General features: G+C 31.4%; 1 protein-coding gene across 5 annotated transcripts in view; it reads right to left on the bottom strand.

Annotated features, from left to right (window-relative positions):
* LOC411345 (neurotrimin) overlaps window positions 1-16,095 on the bottom strand; it is a 442,810-nt gene that overhangs the window by 285,008 nt on the left and 141,707 nt on the right. Inside the window, exon 1 of one of the 5 annotated variants that reach the window (XM_006559902.3) lies at window positions 12,124-12,292. The exons of 3 other annotated variants lie outside the window; for them this stretch is intronic. In XM_006559902.3, the coding sequence (XP_006559965.2) occupies window positions 12,124-12,202 (79 nt within the window). In that variant the 5' untranslated portion in view covers window positions 12,203-12,292. Of the gene's footprint in view, window positions 1-12,123; window positions 12,293-16,095 lie in introns of those variants that run through there. One more of the 5 variants, XM_006559910.3, reaches the window with a different exon arrangement.

Genomic DNA, 16,095 nt, shown 5'->3' with positions numbered 1-16,095 from the left:
GAATCTAGATTGAAAATCCGATCAAATTTGACTCAAAAATAACGAAAATCAAATTTGGAGAACAATTTTGTGATCCAAAATCCACTCGTGAAATTTTAATTTTAATTTTTGAAATTATTAAATAAATCATTGTTTCATTTCACGTTTCATTTTTGTTAAATTTCATTTCTTTTTTCATCAATCATAAATTCGTCATAAAAATTTAATTTTCCACAAACTGAATACGATTAAAAACGAAAGGTTTGTTCGATATTTAAAATCTATATCTTTTCCACTTGCTGCCATTTCTTTATTCCCAAGTGAGAACGATATTTTCACTCGACTGTTCTTTCCGCTGATTGTCGAAGTTTAAGACATTCTTCCACTGTTGGAGCTCACCCAGGATTTGTACTGTTTGCGTGTCGCCTTTCGTTCACAGAACAATAGGCCGGTACTATAGACGGCAAAAGCGAGAAACTAACCAAAGAGCATCCGGTTCCGGTGCAACGGATGGCCCGCCCTTTCAGATCTTCGTATCTACGTCCCGCCGTGTGTGAGTTATTATGCGTGATTCCTCAATTGCTACGAACGGATAATCTGTCTTGTCTTTTCGAGGGATATGTTCTGTTTGCCTTTTATGGAAAGGGAAATCTTGGACAGATAAACCGAGTGTGATAATTTATCGTGCCATTTGTAATTTTTATTATTTTTAATTATATTCAAGTCTTTTTTTGCAATTGTTATCACTACGATATGTGACACTATTTGATGAATTTTAATTGCAAACATTATTTAGTGTTAATATGATATCGTATAAAATATCTAATAATTACTTCATTTTTTACAATTTCATTACGAGTCAATATTATAAATGCTGTTGAGTTTAATTTATAATAATAATAGATATTTAATAGTTAATGGAATAATGATTAAAATTATTAAGCTTTTCTTTGCTCAGAATCTTATTTTTGCAAATGAGTATTTGGGAAATTATTTGCTTGAAAATGAAAAATAAATATGAAAATAAGTATGCTTTCTGCTTTCATTTGTTTCTTCAGAAGTCATTTAATTTAAGATAATGGTGTGATCAGTGTAAAGAATATAGATTTTAAAATAAATTGTTGCTCTTCATATAAAGAAAATTAATAATTAAATTTATATTGTCTTAGAATCATACCCTTCTGCAAATTTGTCGATTCAAATATAAAATGTAATTACGTTCATCGTCTAATGAAACTGCAAGTCCTTTCTTTCTTTTTTTTTTCGACTTTATTACTAAATAAAAGTAACATTCCTGTGACCCAGGAATAACTAATAAAGTCGTTTTGAAATTTTTCAAGGAATCAGAACAACTGAGTAAAAAAAAAGTCAGAGTTAGTTAGACCACGAATCTCCCCTCTTAATTAGAATTCTTAAGATTTCCTCTCTGAATAAGAATCGCGAAGAAAATTTAAATAAACTCTGGTAAAATAAAGAGAAACGCATGTTTACGTTTACGAAATTTAGTTTTATGAATTGAAAAAAGAAAAAAAAAAAATCTGTTATTCATGGAAACGATCAAAGTCGAAATAAAATTATCATTCTGAATTATTTCTGGATAATTAAATCGAAGTGAATAAATATCGAGCAGCGATATAAGTGAATTATTTATTTATAAAAAGCATATCGGAATAAGGTTATTCCACACATAATTGCAATAATAATATATTATTCGTCCCACGTAATCGTAATTCAATAATCGAAATTCCCAAATATTGAATATATTTAAATATCGTAACCTTTGCTACATTGCTATAAATTTTGTTAACCGATATCAATTTATTTATGTCAATTAAATTTAGTTTAAATTGGGTAATTAAATTGAGCGATGGTGTAAATATTCCCATTTGATTATTCTGCACTTTATATTTAATATATATACATATATATATGTATCTGACATAGAGTCGATGTCCATTATAATGAAATTAATACCTCGATAATTACGTGCATACATAATTTTCTTAGATTATCATGCATTGCCCCCTGTATTTATGATTTCTACAGCATGTTTAACGTTTAAAAAAAAAATAATAAAACATTGATCATTCTGGATTCTATTAATGCTCTCGATTTTACAAAAATTAATAATAATAAATATAGCCTAAAATATCTTTGTATAATTTTGTTATTAATTTTTATTCATATAATAGATTGCATCGATGGCATTCAAAAATGTTTTGTGGTATGACTTAATTTGTTAATATCTCAATCTCGGTTTATTTAATACACAAAAATTCTAATAATACCTCTCCTCTAGTGAAGTTTCAATGGACTCGACGTGAAACGTGTAACTATGTCGATATTCTGGAACGCGTAAAACAATGCTTGCAACTGACGTTTTTTACACTTTTCGGTGGCTGATTGTGGTGTTGAATAGATTCTTTGATGCAATTTCCCCTTTTTGTATTCTGATCGTGTTGATCGCGGTCATTGAATTTTTTTCTTTTTCCGCCAAAAACAAATTGATGAACGTTCAATAAATCGTCATAAAGCATTGCTCCGTTACACGATATTATAAAACGAGACAGATTAAAGACTCTGCATATTTGAAAAAAAATACAAATCAAAGATAAATAACATTTAAGGGACATTCCCTTAAAATCAATAAAAATTAAAAATACTTTATTTATCCGTCAGAAAAATCTTTTATCTATGAATCAACGAGACGAAAAAAAAAAAAATATAAAGACCCATCAATGACTTTCACAAAGGAACCACCCTCGAAGAAACACCGTCTTTTCTCCCCGTCGACATAAAACGGGAAATTTTCCTCGTTTAATCGTTATTGCCACGTTATCAAGCATCGCAGTGAAAACAGAAATTAATTTCCACGTGAAAGCGTCCACGGCCTGGCCTTAAACTCTGCAAGACGATAAAAAAAGGAACGGAACAACGACTCGTACAACCCCTATCTGACCCATCCGTGACATTCGAATCGACTTCCGGCCGAGATCGATGTCCCGCGCAATAAACACTTCATTGCAGTTATAAAACAGCGATTAACAGCTGATGTTAAAAACAAGGCGAGATAGTCTGTAGCCGAGAGGAGAAACGAGGGGGAGTCCACGTGGAAATTAATTAGCGAGCCAATTTAACTTTAACGACCGTTCGATTCGCGCCAGACTTTCATCCACGATGTGTATACCTTGATAATGATTTTCGTCGAACGTTTCGTGGTTACGTGTCTATTAAGAAAGTTGGTTTCGTCGTGTTCGTTTTTCTTTTAGTCGCCTGTTGATCTTGACGACGAATGAAAAAGAAAAATCCAATGCGGTTTCTCCCTTCGAAACTTTCCGTCTCTGGAAAGTTATGGATGCCTTTTCTTTCTTTTTTTTTTCGAGAAAATAGAAATATGTTTCTTGCGCATACGTTGCACGTGTTTTCGAAGATAATTGCAACGATTTGGAAAAACGTTTGGACGAACGAATGGTGTTACGTGGGATCGTAAGGTTTTTTGAAAGAAATTTACTAATTCGATATATCTAGTAATAATCATTCCTTAGAGTTAGTTTCATTGGAAGAAATTCTTTTAATTTCTTTATTTTTTGGATTAATCTTAATCGTTAAAATTTATTACGCAAGAATTTTATATTAAAAGATTGAAAAAATATTCAAAAGGTAAAATATTGGATATGAAATAGAAAAAAAGTATTTATTAGTTTTATATTTTATAACGAAGTTTTTCCTATGAAATAAATCTCATTTCTGAATGTTACATTCCACGATTAAACTTAAACTTTATCTTTTCCGTACGTTATTATTAATATTTGACTTCATAGAAAAAAAAAGAGGAAAGAGAAGAACGATATATTAAATAAATAATAAATCGTAGAAAATACATTCGAAGGGATTGACGATTCACGAGCAAATCTTTCCAATTCTTCTCTATTTTCGAAGGAATTTTTAAATTGTTATTCATACCGCGATTCAAATAATAACGTAAAATTAAAGCTAACGAACCTATATCTTTTTATTATAAATCAAACACGAAAGCGATGGGGATATCTTAACGAGAATGAATCAAATTCTAGGGAATTTCGCTCGATCCGTATTTTATATCTCTAAGCGGCTTCGAAAATAGCAGCGCACCGATGCGGTCGCGTTCATCGCATTTAAACGGATCAACGAATCGATGAAATTTTTATCGAACCATCGAGTCTTGTATCTGACACGACATCAAAGCCCCGGAATAGTTGCAGTAAATTGTTTTTCAATTGGGATAAGCTCGAATTCCGTGCAATCGTAATCGATCGAATGCTTTTGTATAATATCATTTAAATACTGCATGAATGTATATATATATGTTCAATTTTTTTTTTTTATAAGAATTCACTTCAAATTAAAATATCTATAGTTAAAAATTAATAAATTGACGAATATGATATGTCGATCGATTTTACAAAATTAATTTATAATTAATAAACAAAGATACGACGGAAAAATTAATTTTTCTAAATTATTCTTATCTTCGTTTTAATATTTTTTTCACGTTTATTAACAAGCATTATATTTTTCTCTCATAGAGGATACTTATTTATATTTGGATGAAAAATATATTGCACACATATATGTTTGAATAGCGTTGTCCATTTAACCGTTCTCTTCAAGATTTATTTGTTCGGATGCTCTGGGATCTGGAATTCGACGGCGTATTGGCCGCATGCAAACAATTAAAGCAGGGTTTCGACAAAAATGCAGTCACACCGAGGAAAGTAACAGTTATATCGGGCAAATATTTGCGAACGCTATGAATCATGAAGCTGGATGGATAGAAATTTGCAGGGTAAATTCTAAGGATAATTGAATTTTACTCGTTTCGATACACACAAGGATGACCAAACCACCTTGCTAACCAAATTTCACCAAGGAAATTTTTATATCAATCTATTTGTACCGTTCTCTACCATCGGTCCATCAATCGAACGAAATGGACCAATATTTTCGTATGCATTCCATTCCATTTTTCCTCTCTCTTTCCCTCTCTGTCCATTAACTCAACAGTCGAAATGTTGACGTTGTCTTCGATTAAATTGCACCACGTCTACCAATAAATAGCGTTTTTTTTCCTCCACGACTATTTTCGTAACATTTAAGTATCAATTTTTAAACTCTGTGCGTAAAGTGGAAAGTGGTCCTGCATATTTGATAGATTTTCGAGTATCTTTTAAAAAAAACGTAACTTTTATTACGTTTATACGATTCACATTTCAGATAAAAAATAACCGAGGCGAAATATGAATAAATGTTTTACAATATCTTTTAAAACGTGAGCATAACACTGAAATTTTCTCCCTCAAATTTCAATCACAATTTTCTATTTCAAAATCTGATAAAAAAGGAAATAAATTTTTAATAAATCTATCTTTTCGAATTAAAGAATATCCAAAAGACAAATCCAAGCTACAACAATTATCACAACGAATCAAATTATAGAAGAAAGGGTTGAAATGGACACTGTATTGGATCAAGACGAGGCCTGTCAACGTGCGACATTGCCCGTCTTTTTCGATTCAGTTCAGAAAAACTGGGATGCCGAACATCGTGCAAGAAGCCCCCTCTCGACACGCGTCTCTATTTGCATAACAGAAGCGCGTGTTACAATGGAAATTGGCCTGTACGTTGTATAACACCCCCGCATACCTGGACTCTCGTTTGTATACATCTAGAGCTCATGGTGAAAGAGAAAGGAATTTCTCTCATTCGCGTGCTCGCGAATAATTAGCGGGTCTGGCCGTGACATGAAGTTTCAAACTGGCGTTGACTGGCCTTCTCTCGAGCACCGCCGTGTTTTATTGTTTCTCCCCCGTTTCAAAGTCTTTTCGCATTGTCGTGTCCCCGGGAATTAGGTTGTGAAATTAGGTTGGCTTTCTTTTAATCCCGATTTCACCGAAACCTTTGGCCAAGAGAGAGAGATGCTCGGGGATGAAAACTTGCGCGGGAAGAGAGAAATTGAAGAAGATACTCGCAGAATTAAGGGATTCCAGTTTCCCCATGTAAAGTAAGAAATTATCGCGACGATTGTTTTGATTTATTTTAGTTGATTTTACGAAGGATTTAAGCGCGCCATGGAGACGAAAATGTTGGATAATATGTTCGCAGAGTGATAAATTGGAAGATTGGAGGACTTCTCGCGAAATGAAGTAATTAACTTATGACATTAGAATTAATAAACTTATAGTTATATTAACTATCTATCTATGGATTTTGTCCTGTTTGAACTTTGTCTGAAAGAATAACATTAATTTTTATAATGAATTACATGTATTTAATTATTTTCGTAATAGCAGTTTTAATAATTTTCTTGTGTAAAGTTTTTATTGACAATTTTAATGTTGAGACAGTAAAGACAATTTATTTTTCATCGAAGGGATATATTTTTCGATCGTACGACTCAATCGTACGGTTGTACTACTGTTCATAAATCTCTGAGTATATCAAACGTATAATATAAGGACGAGACGTGAAATTTATTTATTCAGAAATTTGTTTTGTTATCTAAATATTTTTCCTATTTATCGATGTATATATACTTTAATACTCGTGGGGAAGGAAAGAAATTTTAGATTATTTGTAAGAGTTTTAGATCGTCCGTATTTTTTCGAAGAGGGTTCTATAACTTTCTATTTATAGTTGCAGCATTATCGATATTGCACTGCATTGGATGGTTTCTGCTTTATTTTGATGTGACCTATTTCTGAATATTTGACAGCTTAATTACGAATTTAATGCTACCGAATTTTCAAAATAATTCGCGGAATAACGATACAATTTTTTATATAAGATATTTTTAAATTATAATTACACATGGATCATTCGTTCATTCAAATAAACTAGAATATCCAATATATATTACGTCCATTCTAAAAATTTATAAAAACTAGAAGATAATTAATAAATATCAATTATTATTTTACATTTTTCTAATCCAAATTATTATTTTTCAATTATTAAAATATCATCTCTTTTTATTATAAATACAAAGTATTCTTCAAAATTTTACTTAACAAATTTCTCTTTTTAATTTAAATTAATTACAAACGATATTGTATGAAATACAATTTGATCATAGATAAATATATCATCCCGTGTACACAATCTATAATAAGAATGTCAATTATTTTGTACGTCACGAAACTGACAAATGAATGAATCAACGTATATTTATAAAGGATGTTTAATTGATCGCGAAGAAACGAATTTTTCCTTCGAAGAAAAGAATTCCGCACGTTATGTCTCTATGAGTTCCAATTTTAATTACATCCTTCCGCCGCTTTATGCTCGCGACGTCCATTTAAGTCATTCTTCCTTCCCTTTCAGTTTTACTCGATCATTGATAAAAGCGGAATATTAATTAATCATGGGACATTCGTTCAACGATGAAATTATCTTAGCCGCGTATCTTTTACTTTCTTTCCGGAAATTTGCATAAATTCTTTATTTATCCGGATCGAATTGACTGTATGTTTCGTTGCTTCGAAAAAAAAAAAATTAGCTTTTCAAAAGATGCATATAAATTGACAATGACACGTAAAATATATTTATTTTTCATTCTCCTCGTTTCATTCATTATTTTTTGTTAATTGAGAGAATCGTTTGATGAATTGGATAGTCACAAGTTTTAATAAATAATAATCAAGAGAATTTTATATATTTTATAAGCTGTTCCATATTTCACAGATTGTTGTTTTTAAATTTTCAAAAAGCTACTATTTATATAACCCATCACTTGGATAATTAAATTTATCAGTAGAAAAAGATAAAGATTGATAAAATAAAATTTTACATAGACTTATTCTATTCTTCTAAGAAAATTATACAAGTTAAACAATACAGCAGAAATTCTAATATTTTCAAAATAATATTTCTTTCTCCTCTATCATATAAAAATATATATTCGAAAGCCACGAAACAATATACTCCTACCATTTACTTTCATTTCAAATTTCTTTTTTATATCTTCCCTCCATTTACATCATTTACTCCTCATATTTTATATTTTCTACCATAATTCTTATTTTTTTTTATACTTATTCATGCATTATTCATACGAAAATTCTCACGCTTTCCTAAACGTCATTATATCCCGCAATTGAACACAGAAAAGTCATATCAATAATTCATATTGCACCGCACGAAAAAAATACCGCATTGATACTCCTCCCATGTCTCAATTTTCTCCCGGTGATAACTCAAAAAAGCGTTGTTTTTCGAGTCTGTTGTCCCTACCTATGAACTATATATTTCAAAAGGAGCACCCTTCTTCCCCCCATCCCCTCCCTCTCCCCTTCAACAACGCGGAAGGACAACGTGGAAGAACGATTCACCCTCGAAACTTTCTCGCGATCGATTAACGTTGATCGAAAAGTTTCGGGGAAAGGATCGTGCAGAGGGCGTTAATTTATGCAAATCTCTTGGCTACGTTGTATTTAAACAGGGATTAGGAGAAATTTTTAAGGGGGGTAGGGTTTAATTTAAAAGTTTGGGGGAGAATTCGGACCGATGAATTTCAATGTACGGGACCAACGATCCTCGTACAAATTGCACTTTGTTTTTTCACGCTCCTTTGAAACCTGTAACCCGTCCCCGATAAAGGGGTTGGGGTGGAAGAGGGGGGGTTTGTTGAAAACATTACGAACGAACGAACGAACGAACGAAACGTGACCTAAATAATAATTCGCGATCCTGGACAATGATGTTTTCCAAAAAGTGTGGGCGTTCGTATAATTGTTCATCGTTTCGATGCAAACTGTTATGGCCGTGAACGTGCCGTTCGAAATATATAGTTTTCGAAATTGTTGGGATTTTTTTCTCTCTCTCTTTTTTTTTTTTTTTTGGATCTTGATTCAATTTTCGATAGAGTTGATGAAAGGCATCGATAATCGTGGAATCATTCGTTCAAGTTTTCGTTTAAAAATGTTGTTTGAAATGTTAAGAAAGGATTATTCAGAATTGAAAGATTTGAAGATGAATGGTAATGGGTATTTGAATTATTTATTGGAATAGGAGATATAAAAGTATGTAGGAAAAAATGAATTTGTCTTAAACTCAGTTAAGGGAGGGAAGAGGAGAAAGTAATATCATTTCTTTAAAGAAAGAATGATTATTGAATCATGCGAATCAATGTTTTGCAAAAAAATTGAACGATTAAATTTGTCATATTAATACGAGAAAAAGAATGCAAATAAATTCCAATAAAAATGGATAATACATTTACATGAATTTTAATTAAAGATTTATGAATTATGAATATTTTAGCCACTAAATTATGCAAATTGTTTTTTTTTTACATTCTTTCGTACATTTTATCACGTTCTTTTTAGAGATTCGCACCATTTTATCTCCATTTCTCTAAAGCTTTAAATATTTTAAGGTGTTGTGGTACATCGTCTTTGTCTTCATATTTTAATATTCATTATTCAAAATAATATTGTTGATTAGATAAATTTTATTCATATCTATTCTTTATGTTAATTATATCACAATGCCACACATTCCATTTAAATTTTTAAAATATTTTATATCTAAGATTCAAAAGACAATACATTGTACATTACGCGAATAGAATATTTCAAACTTTTTACATTATTCTTACACGTATAAAGAGATTTTAATTACAAATTGTTCGAATAGCTATTACTCGTTCAACAGATATTTCTTTTAATTAAGAAACTTCCAGTTCAGAATTGATTGAAACATCAAATGTAACATTACAAGTAATTAAATTTTACGTTTTATTTGTTAATATGTTTGTACAAATATATAACACGCATTGCTGCTTATACAAAGAATTATATTTCTCGATCATTTTGACAACACTGTTACTACGGTCAATCAATGCTAGCTTTGTGTACCACAAATCATTGACTCTCCAGAGGGTTGCTACCCCGGAGAGAAATCACGACCAATTTCGAAGAACAATGTAGCACTAACCATCCATATCTGTTATGGATGTAATTTTTCTGTATTTGTTGTAGAAATGGCAACAGTTTGAATCCCTTACTTCTTTTCTCAGATCAATAATCATATAATTGATATATATACATTGACAAAATTATTATAGCTTTCAATACTGATAATATCAATAAATATATCTTAAGTAGATATTAATAAACCAATATCTCTGATTTTGAATTATAAATTAATTTTTAATTTCGATATCAGAATGAGAAATTTTTAATACGAATGCTTGCAAGCTTGTAATTCTATTGGCATTATTCTATTCGTCATTCATAGCAATTTTAGGAAACCCATTCCGTTCAACGGCGCAGAAAGTCCTACTTCCACTGTGGCACAAAGTTATAGACTGACTTCTCGTGAGTGTTTTCCCCTCTTTACATTCCCACTTTGTTACAAAATTTCACATCTTTATTCCTCTTCGACATAACTAAGTTGCTGTTAAATCCATTGCTCCTGTTGTTTGGATAAAATGTATAAAATATCAAGGATTTTTTATTTGATTAATATATTTTTTTCTTATCTTAATATTTATTATTTGATCGAATGTATTCGTAACAATGGCAATACGAGTACACTTGATTATCATAATTTTGTATCTAAAAATTTTTATGCAAATATATTCCTATGTTAATTAATCATGTTAGATATATGTTCCTAATTTTAATTAATGGCATCTATTATAATTAATTTCGATTGTATTATTGTTCATATGGTAATATAATTTTAGGAATATAAATTTATAGATATTATAATATAATTTTAATAGTAAAATGATTTTGACTAATATTTATTCGCCTATTTATGTATTATTGATAGAACAAATGAAGATAATCAAACTGTCGGATTAATTATTGAGTCGAATGAATCTCAATTACACGTATAATACAGTAGAGAAGGAAAGAATTTTGTATATCAAAAAATATAGTCTTGGTAAATCAATTAATCTAGCTTCCAGATATTTCTTATATAATCATAATAAATTTACTCTTCTATCTCCATTTAATAACTTCTTATTTATACTTCATTCTGTGAATTTATATCACATTGAACGTTACATATATTTCAAGTATATTCCAATGTAAATAAAATTTCTATATATTAAATGAAATTAAATGTTTCTTCAAACATCATACATAATTTCCTACATGTACAAGCAGCCTAGTATATTTGTTGTTATTTAGAACGACTCCTCGTTCTAGCCTCGTGGAAAGTTCTTTGCAAAAAGTTCTTCAGGACGTCAAAGTTTACTTTGACTCGGAGTTTCAAATGGCCACGTGAAAGATTCAGAAAGAACTTTTCCGCTTCTCAATATGCATTAAATAATTCTTCACTTTAAAGTATAATTTTGATGAAAGAAAATTTTCATAAAAGAATCTCATAATTTATAAAATGGAATAAATTATTACAGAATTAAAAAAAAAATCACTCTCTCGTTATTTGAAGAGAGAAAAAAAAAATCACAAATTCTATTACGATTCGAAGAAGCAAAATTTCGAAAACATCTTTTCCTTTCTTCAATTATTTCATAAAAAGGAAAAATGAAATAAAATCAACAAACTTGATCCATCGATATTAAATATTACATTACAGAATAAAACGATATCTCTACGATTCATATTTGCATCCAATCGTGCCAAGTCCAAATTCCAACCAAAATTCAAAGGGGAATAAACCGTAATACGCGAGCCACGTCATCATTCACGCAGTTACATCTCTCACTTCAACAAAATGAATCAAGATAGTGGAGGAGGCCATCAACGGGGAACGCGGGAAGAAAATTAATTGTAATATCCTTTTCCACGCCAAGATTTTCAAAGCGGCACGCCGGGCCGGGGATTTACATAATCGTAATGAATGGCGTGCAGGCGGCACGCGCACAACAAAAGTATCCTTAATCCACAATTCTTGCATCCGTTTTTCCCATTACACGATGCAAGTGATTCACGAATAGCACGCGTCGTCACAGAATTATGTAACGTCTCTTGAATCGTCTCGAAATACCAGAAGGAAACATCAGAAGATTGTCACGTTCGTTTCACCTCATTCACGATATCTCTAAGGATCTGTCTCTTCTTGTTATATCCAAAACACGACGAATATTTTTATTCGAAATTTATTTTTTTCCAGGCTTCTTCGAACGCTCACCTTCTGATCGATGAACGGCTCCAACGATGACGATCAACGAGCTCCACAACATCAGCTGATTCAGCGTGATTACCCTCATAGTCGTCCACCAGGATATTACAGTTGGTTTACAGTCACTCACATGCACAGCCGGAAAATGTACGCGAGCCGGAGTCCAGATGCAGACTGACTTGTCGTGCGAAGTCCTGCAGGAGCAACACGACACGCATGCGTCCTGCCTTCCACGTGCCTCTCTCTTTCGTGTCTTTACTACTTACGAGGGACACTCTTGGCTGTGTTAAAGCCGCCTCCTTCCTTTGCCATCGTGTAAAGAAGATTTCGGATATTTGTAGAACGGATTGTAAAAAAAAAAGAAGAAGAAGAAAAAAAGAGTAGTAAGATCGGCTTTAAGAGCGATTCAAGGGAATTTTATGCAGAAGGAATCTCCAGGATCTTTTATAATCGATGTATGGGGTCTGGGTGTTAGCAGTGCGGTTAATCCTCGTAATTCTTTCCCTTTTAAGATTTTCCTCTCTTACGTAGATTATCGAAAAGGAGTTTCTTTAAAATGGAAACGTATAGTATGGTAATTCGTAAGATTTTTTTTAGTTTCTTGGATAATATCGTATATGAGAGTTTGAAAGTTCAGAAATTGGAGAAATTCAATGAAATTTTTGACATTATTTATGTGATAATTGAGCTATGTGATACGAGTTCAAATTAGATGTTAATTATCGTATCAATAAGAATGAAAATTATATTTTATTTAACTATGGAATGATAATACCGTATTAATAAAATAATAATAGAAAGAAAATTATTATATTATATTTTTACAAGATATTAGAGAATAAATCAATTTCTTTCAAATACAATTAATTCGAAAATAAATATATATATGTATGTGTCTATTGCTTTCAACGATAGAAATTCCTGAAGCTATAATAATAATAATAATAACGAAGATTGCTTTAAATTTTGTACGACGTGCATTCTATCCTATAAATATCGCTCGAAGGATTTAAACTGTAGGAATTATGTCGCAAGAAGCATTGCTTCTCTGCCTGAAATTAGTTTGAGCCGTATACGTGCGTTATGAATTGAGAGGGTGGAAGGAGGAGGAGAGGAGGAAACAGAGAGAGGGAGGCAAACCCCAGAAATAGACGTCACGAAATGCACTAAAATCGTGAAACAGAATGGAATTAATTTGGTAGGCTGTTCAGACAATTGGGATTATTATAATACCTGTACACAGAGAATCTTGATATTTCGAAATAGCGCTAACAAGCCGATATTCGAGACTAAATATAAATATTTTCTAACATGATGACAAATGAAAATAATATAATTAGGAAACAATAAAATATAATTCATTCGAAATATATCGGATAATATAAAATTATAATTAATCTTGCTCTATGACAACATCTTTTTCAAAATCTTCGAATGAATTATTAAATACTTTTTAATTCGATTTAATCCGAGAAAATTTTGTTATATATCTATATTTCTTTACTTATTTCTACATCCAGAAAATAATTATCATTCGCATCCAAGAATTATACTTTCAATTCTCTTAATTATACAAAGAAACACCCTTCTTTCGATATTACCACAGCTATTCCCTGTTAAAATACCCTATCAAAATTCATCGTTGAAGTATATTTCTCGCGTTAAGAAAACACAGTTAAGAAATCATAAAAATAAATCGGGAGGAGGAGGAAAGTAAGGGGAGGGGAGGCGAAGGAGGACGTGGAGGAAACGAGTGGAGAAGACTCGGTGTAACAAGTGTGCAAACACATTCCACCAAACGAGCATCGTTAGCAAGAGGTTCTAGCCAGCCTTTCGCTTTTTCATATAGATTTTTCTCCTTTTTCGGCCTTATTCTTCGTTTAGGGGGATCCCGACAAGGAAAATCGTGCACCGGTGAAAACCGGTGACGTGGGTCTTAGGTCGAGGCGAAGTCAAACGAGAAAACTTTGTGGATTAAGCGCAATCAAGTACCGATAATTCCCTTGTGAATTTCGTGTCCTCTCTCTCTCTCTCTCTCTCTCTCTTTCCACAATGGTCGATGGCAAGGACTTTCGTGGGTCCTATCACGAAAGGGAATGACAGAATTGTTCGACTTGATGTTCGAGCTTGTTCAACCACGACACAAGTCCTCTCTCCCTTATCGAAATCTGCAAAGACAGTATTATCTATCAAATTAATCGTGAACTTCGTCGATCTCGTAACCTTTATTTCAATCGTGTGGATTGGTGTTTCATTTTCTTGTTGACGAAGTGGATTGCTCGACTGGATTCAAGAAAATTGGCAAGTTCGATTGTTAACTCGTAATTGGCGGATGTGATTTCGTAAGATTTCATGTGTTCAAGTTCTTGGAGGGAAAATTTCAACGAGTCACGTTTCTGTATAACGTTTATACATGAGGGTAGATTTAGAGTTGGACCAGGCTTGTTGTCAGGATAATTCTTTGCTCGGAAAGAATGGGAGAAAGTTGTATAATTGGTGAAGTAAAATTCTCTGTGTGGAAAGAATGGGTGAATTAGCGAGATCATGACTAATATCGTGGCTAAATGGAGGTGAAACAATAAATAATTGGGAAACCAGAAAAACTAGTTCTAACTAATTACGCTTTTATTTTTTATTTTTTTATTTTTTTTTTTTCGCCCAGAAAGAATTTTTCCGACCTGAATTGGATTTATCAAGTTGTATATGTATGGTATTAAATCCATGTATGTTTAATTTACGAGCTCTCATATTTGGATAATGATTTAACAAGGGAAGAATATTGCTGAAAGAATATACAATATTAAAATATATTTAAATATTATTGATTTAAAAATTTTTTAAAAATATTATAATTTGTCTGATATTTATTTAATATTTATGCTCCTCAAAATTATTATTATATCGGAATAATGTAAAATGTATATTCGACCGGCACATACAAGGGTATATTGAAAAATGGGTATTATATAAGCAAGAAGTCGATATTTTATGATATACGAATAAAGCATTGAATCTATTGAATTTTTATAAAAAAATATATATATATAAATAGGAAATCATCGTGAATAATATGTCACGGATTTAGAAATATAGTAAAACTAAAACTCGTTATTTTAAAGTGATGGAAATCAACAGAGAAATCAAGAAAAAAAAATTTTAAATTTCGTATCGATTCGGCCAAAAAATTTAATCATTTTTAATTTTAATATTTCGTTCCAAATTATTCCGTTAACGTTAAAAAAAAAAAAATATGGGAAAAAAAATTCAACATGTTCAAAATTCGTTGTTTCGCGCGCAGTCATATTGTGTTATAAAGATAAAAGCACTTTTCCTCCGAAATCCGGTTGTTTCATCCAATTTTACGCAAAATGAGTTGCATAATGTAACGTAAATCTGTAAACATGATAATACGATGATAATTTACAAGCACGCGTTCCGATAGAAATGTGAAAATACACGTTTTGAGATTTAGATTATATTTACAGATGCACTGCAAACATCATTTATGTTCTATGCAACAACCATCGATCTTAATTATCGAGTACACGTGCAATATTCACGGTTGAATATTTTCTGAAAACAGGTCGTGTCATTTCGAATAAATATTTCTTTTCTTCAAAAAAAAAAAAAAAATTACACTGAACATCGAGTTCAAATCTTAATCCATTATTATGTACATATTGCTTATTCAATGAGCACAATTATATCTCCAATCAATTATATTTAATAGATATTATCGTGCAAATATCGAAACAGTTATCACAGGATTATCAATTAACTGACATGATTTTTTTTTTAAATAAATCTTTACGATATATTTTTCCAACTTGATCCAATATTATCTTGCCACCTCGTATTTAACGATAAAATACCAATCCTCTCTCACACAATCCTTTTTTTCAATACGTTTTATCGTTAGGTGACACCAACCGTGTAATTTCGTCCTTTTTTTTTTTTTTGCAAAAGAATCGGCCGATTGAA

This window comes from Apis mellifera, linkage group LG9 (assembly GCF_003254395.2).
Source record: "Apis mellifera strain DH4 linkage group LG9, Amel_HAv3.1, whole genome shotgun sequence".
In the NCBI taxonomy this organism is placed as follows: domain Eukaryota; kingdom Metazoa; phylum Arthropoda; class Insecta; order Hymenoptera; family Apidae; genus Apis; species Apis mellifera.
This window is presented reverse-complemented; position numbering and strand designations above follow the sequence as displayed.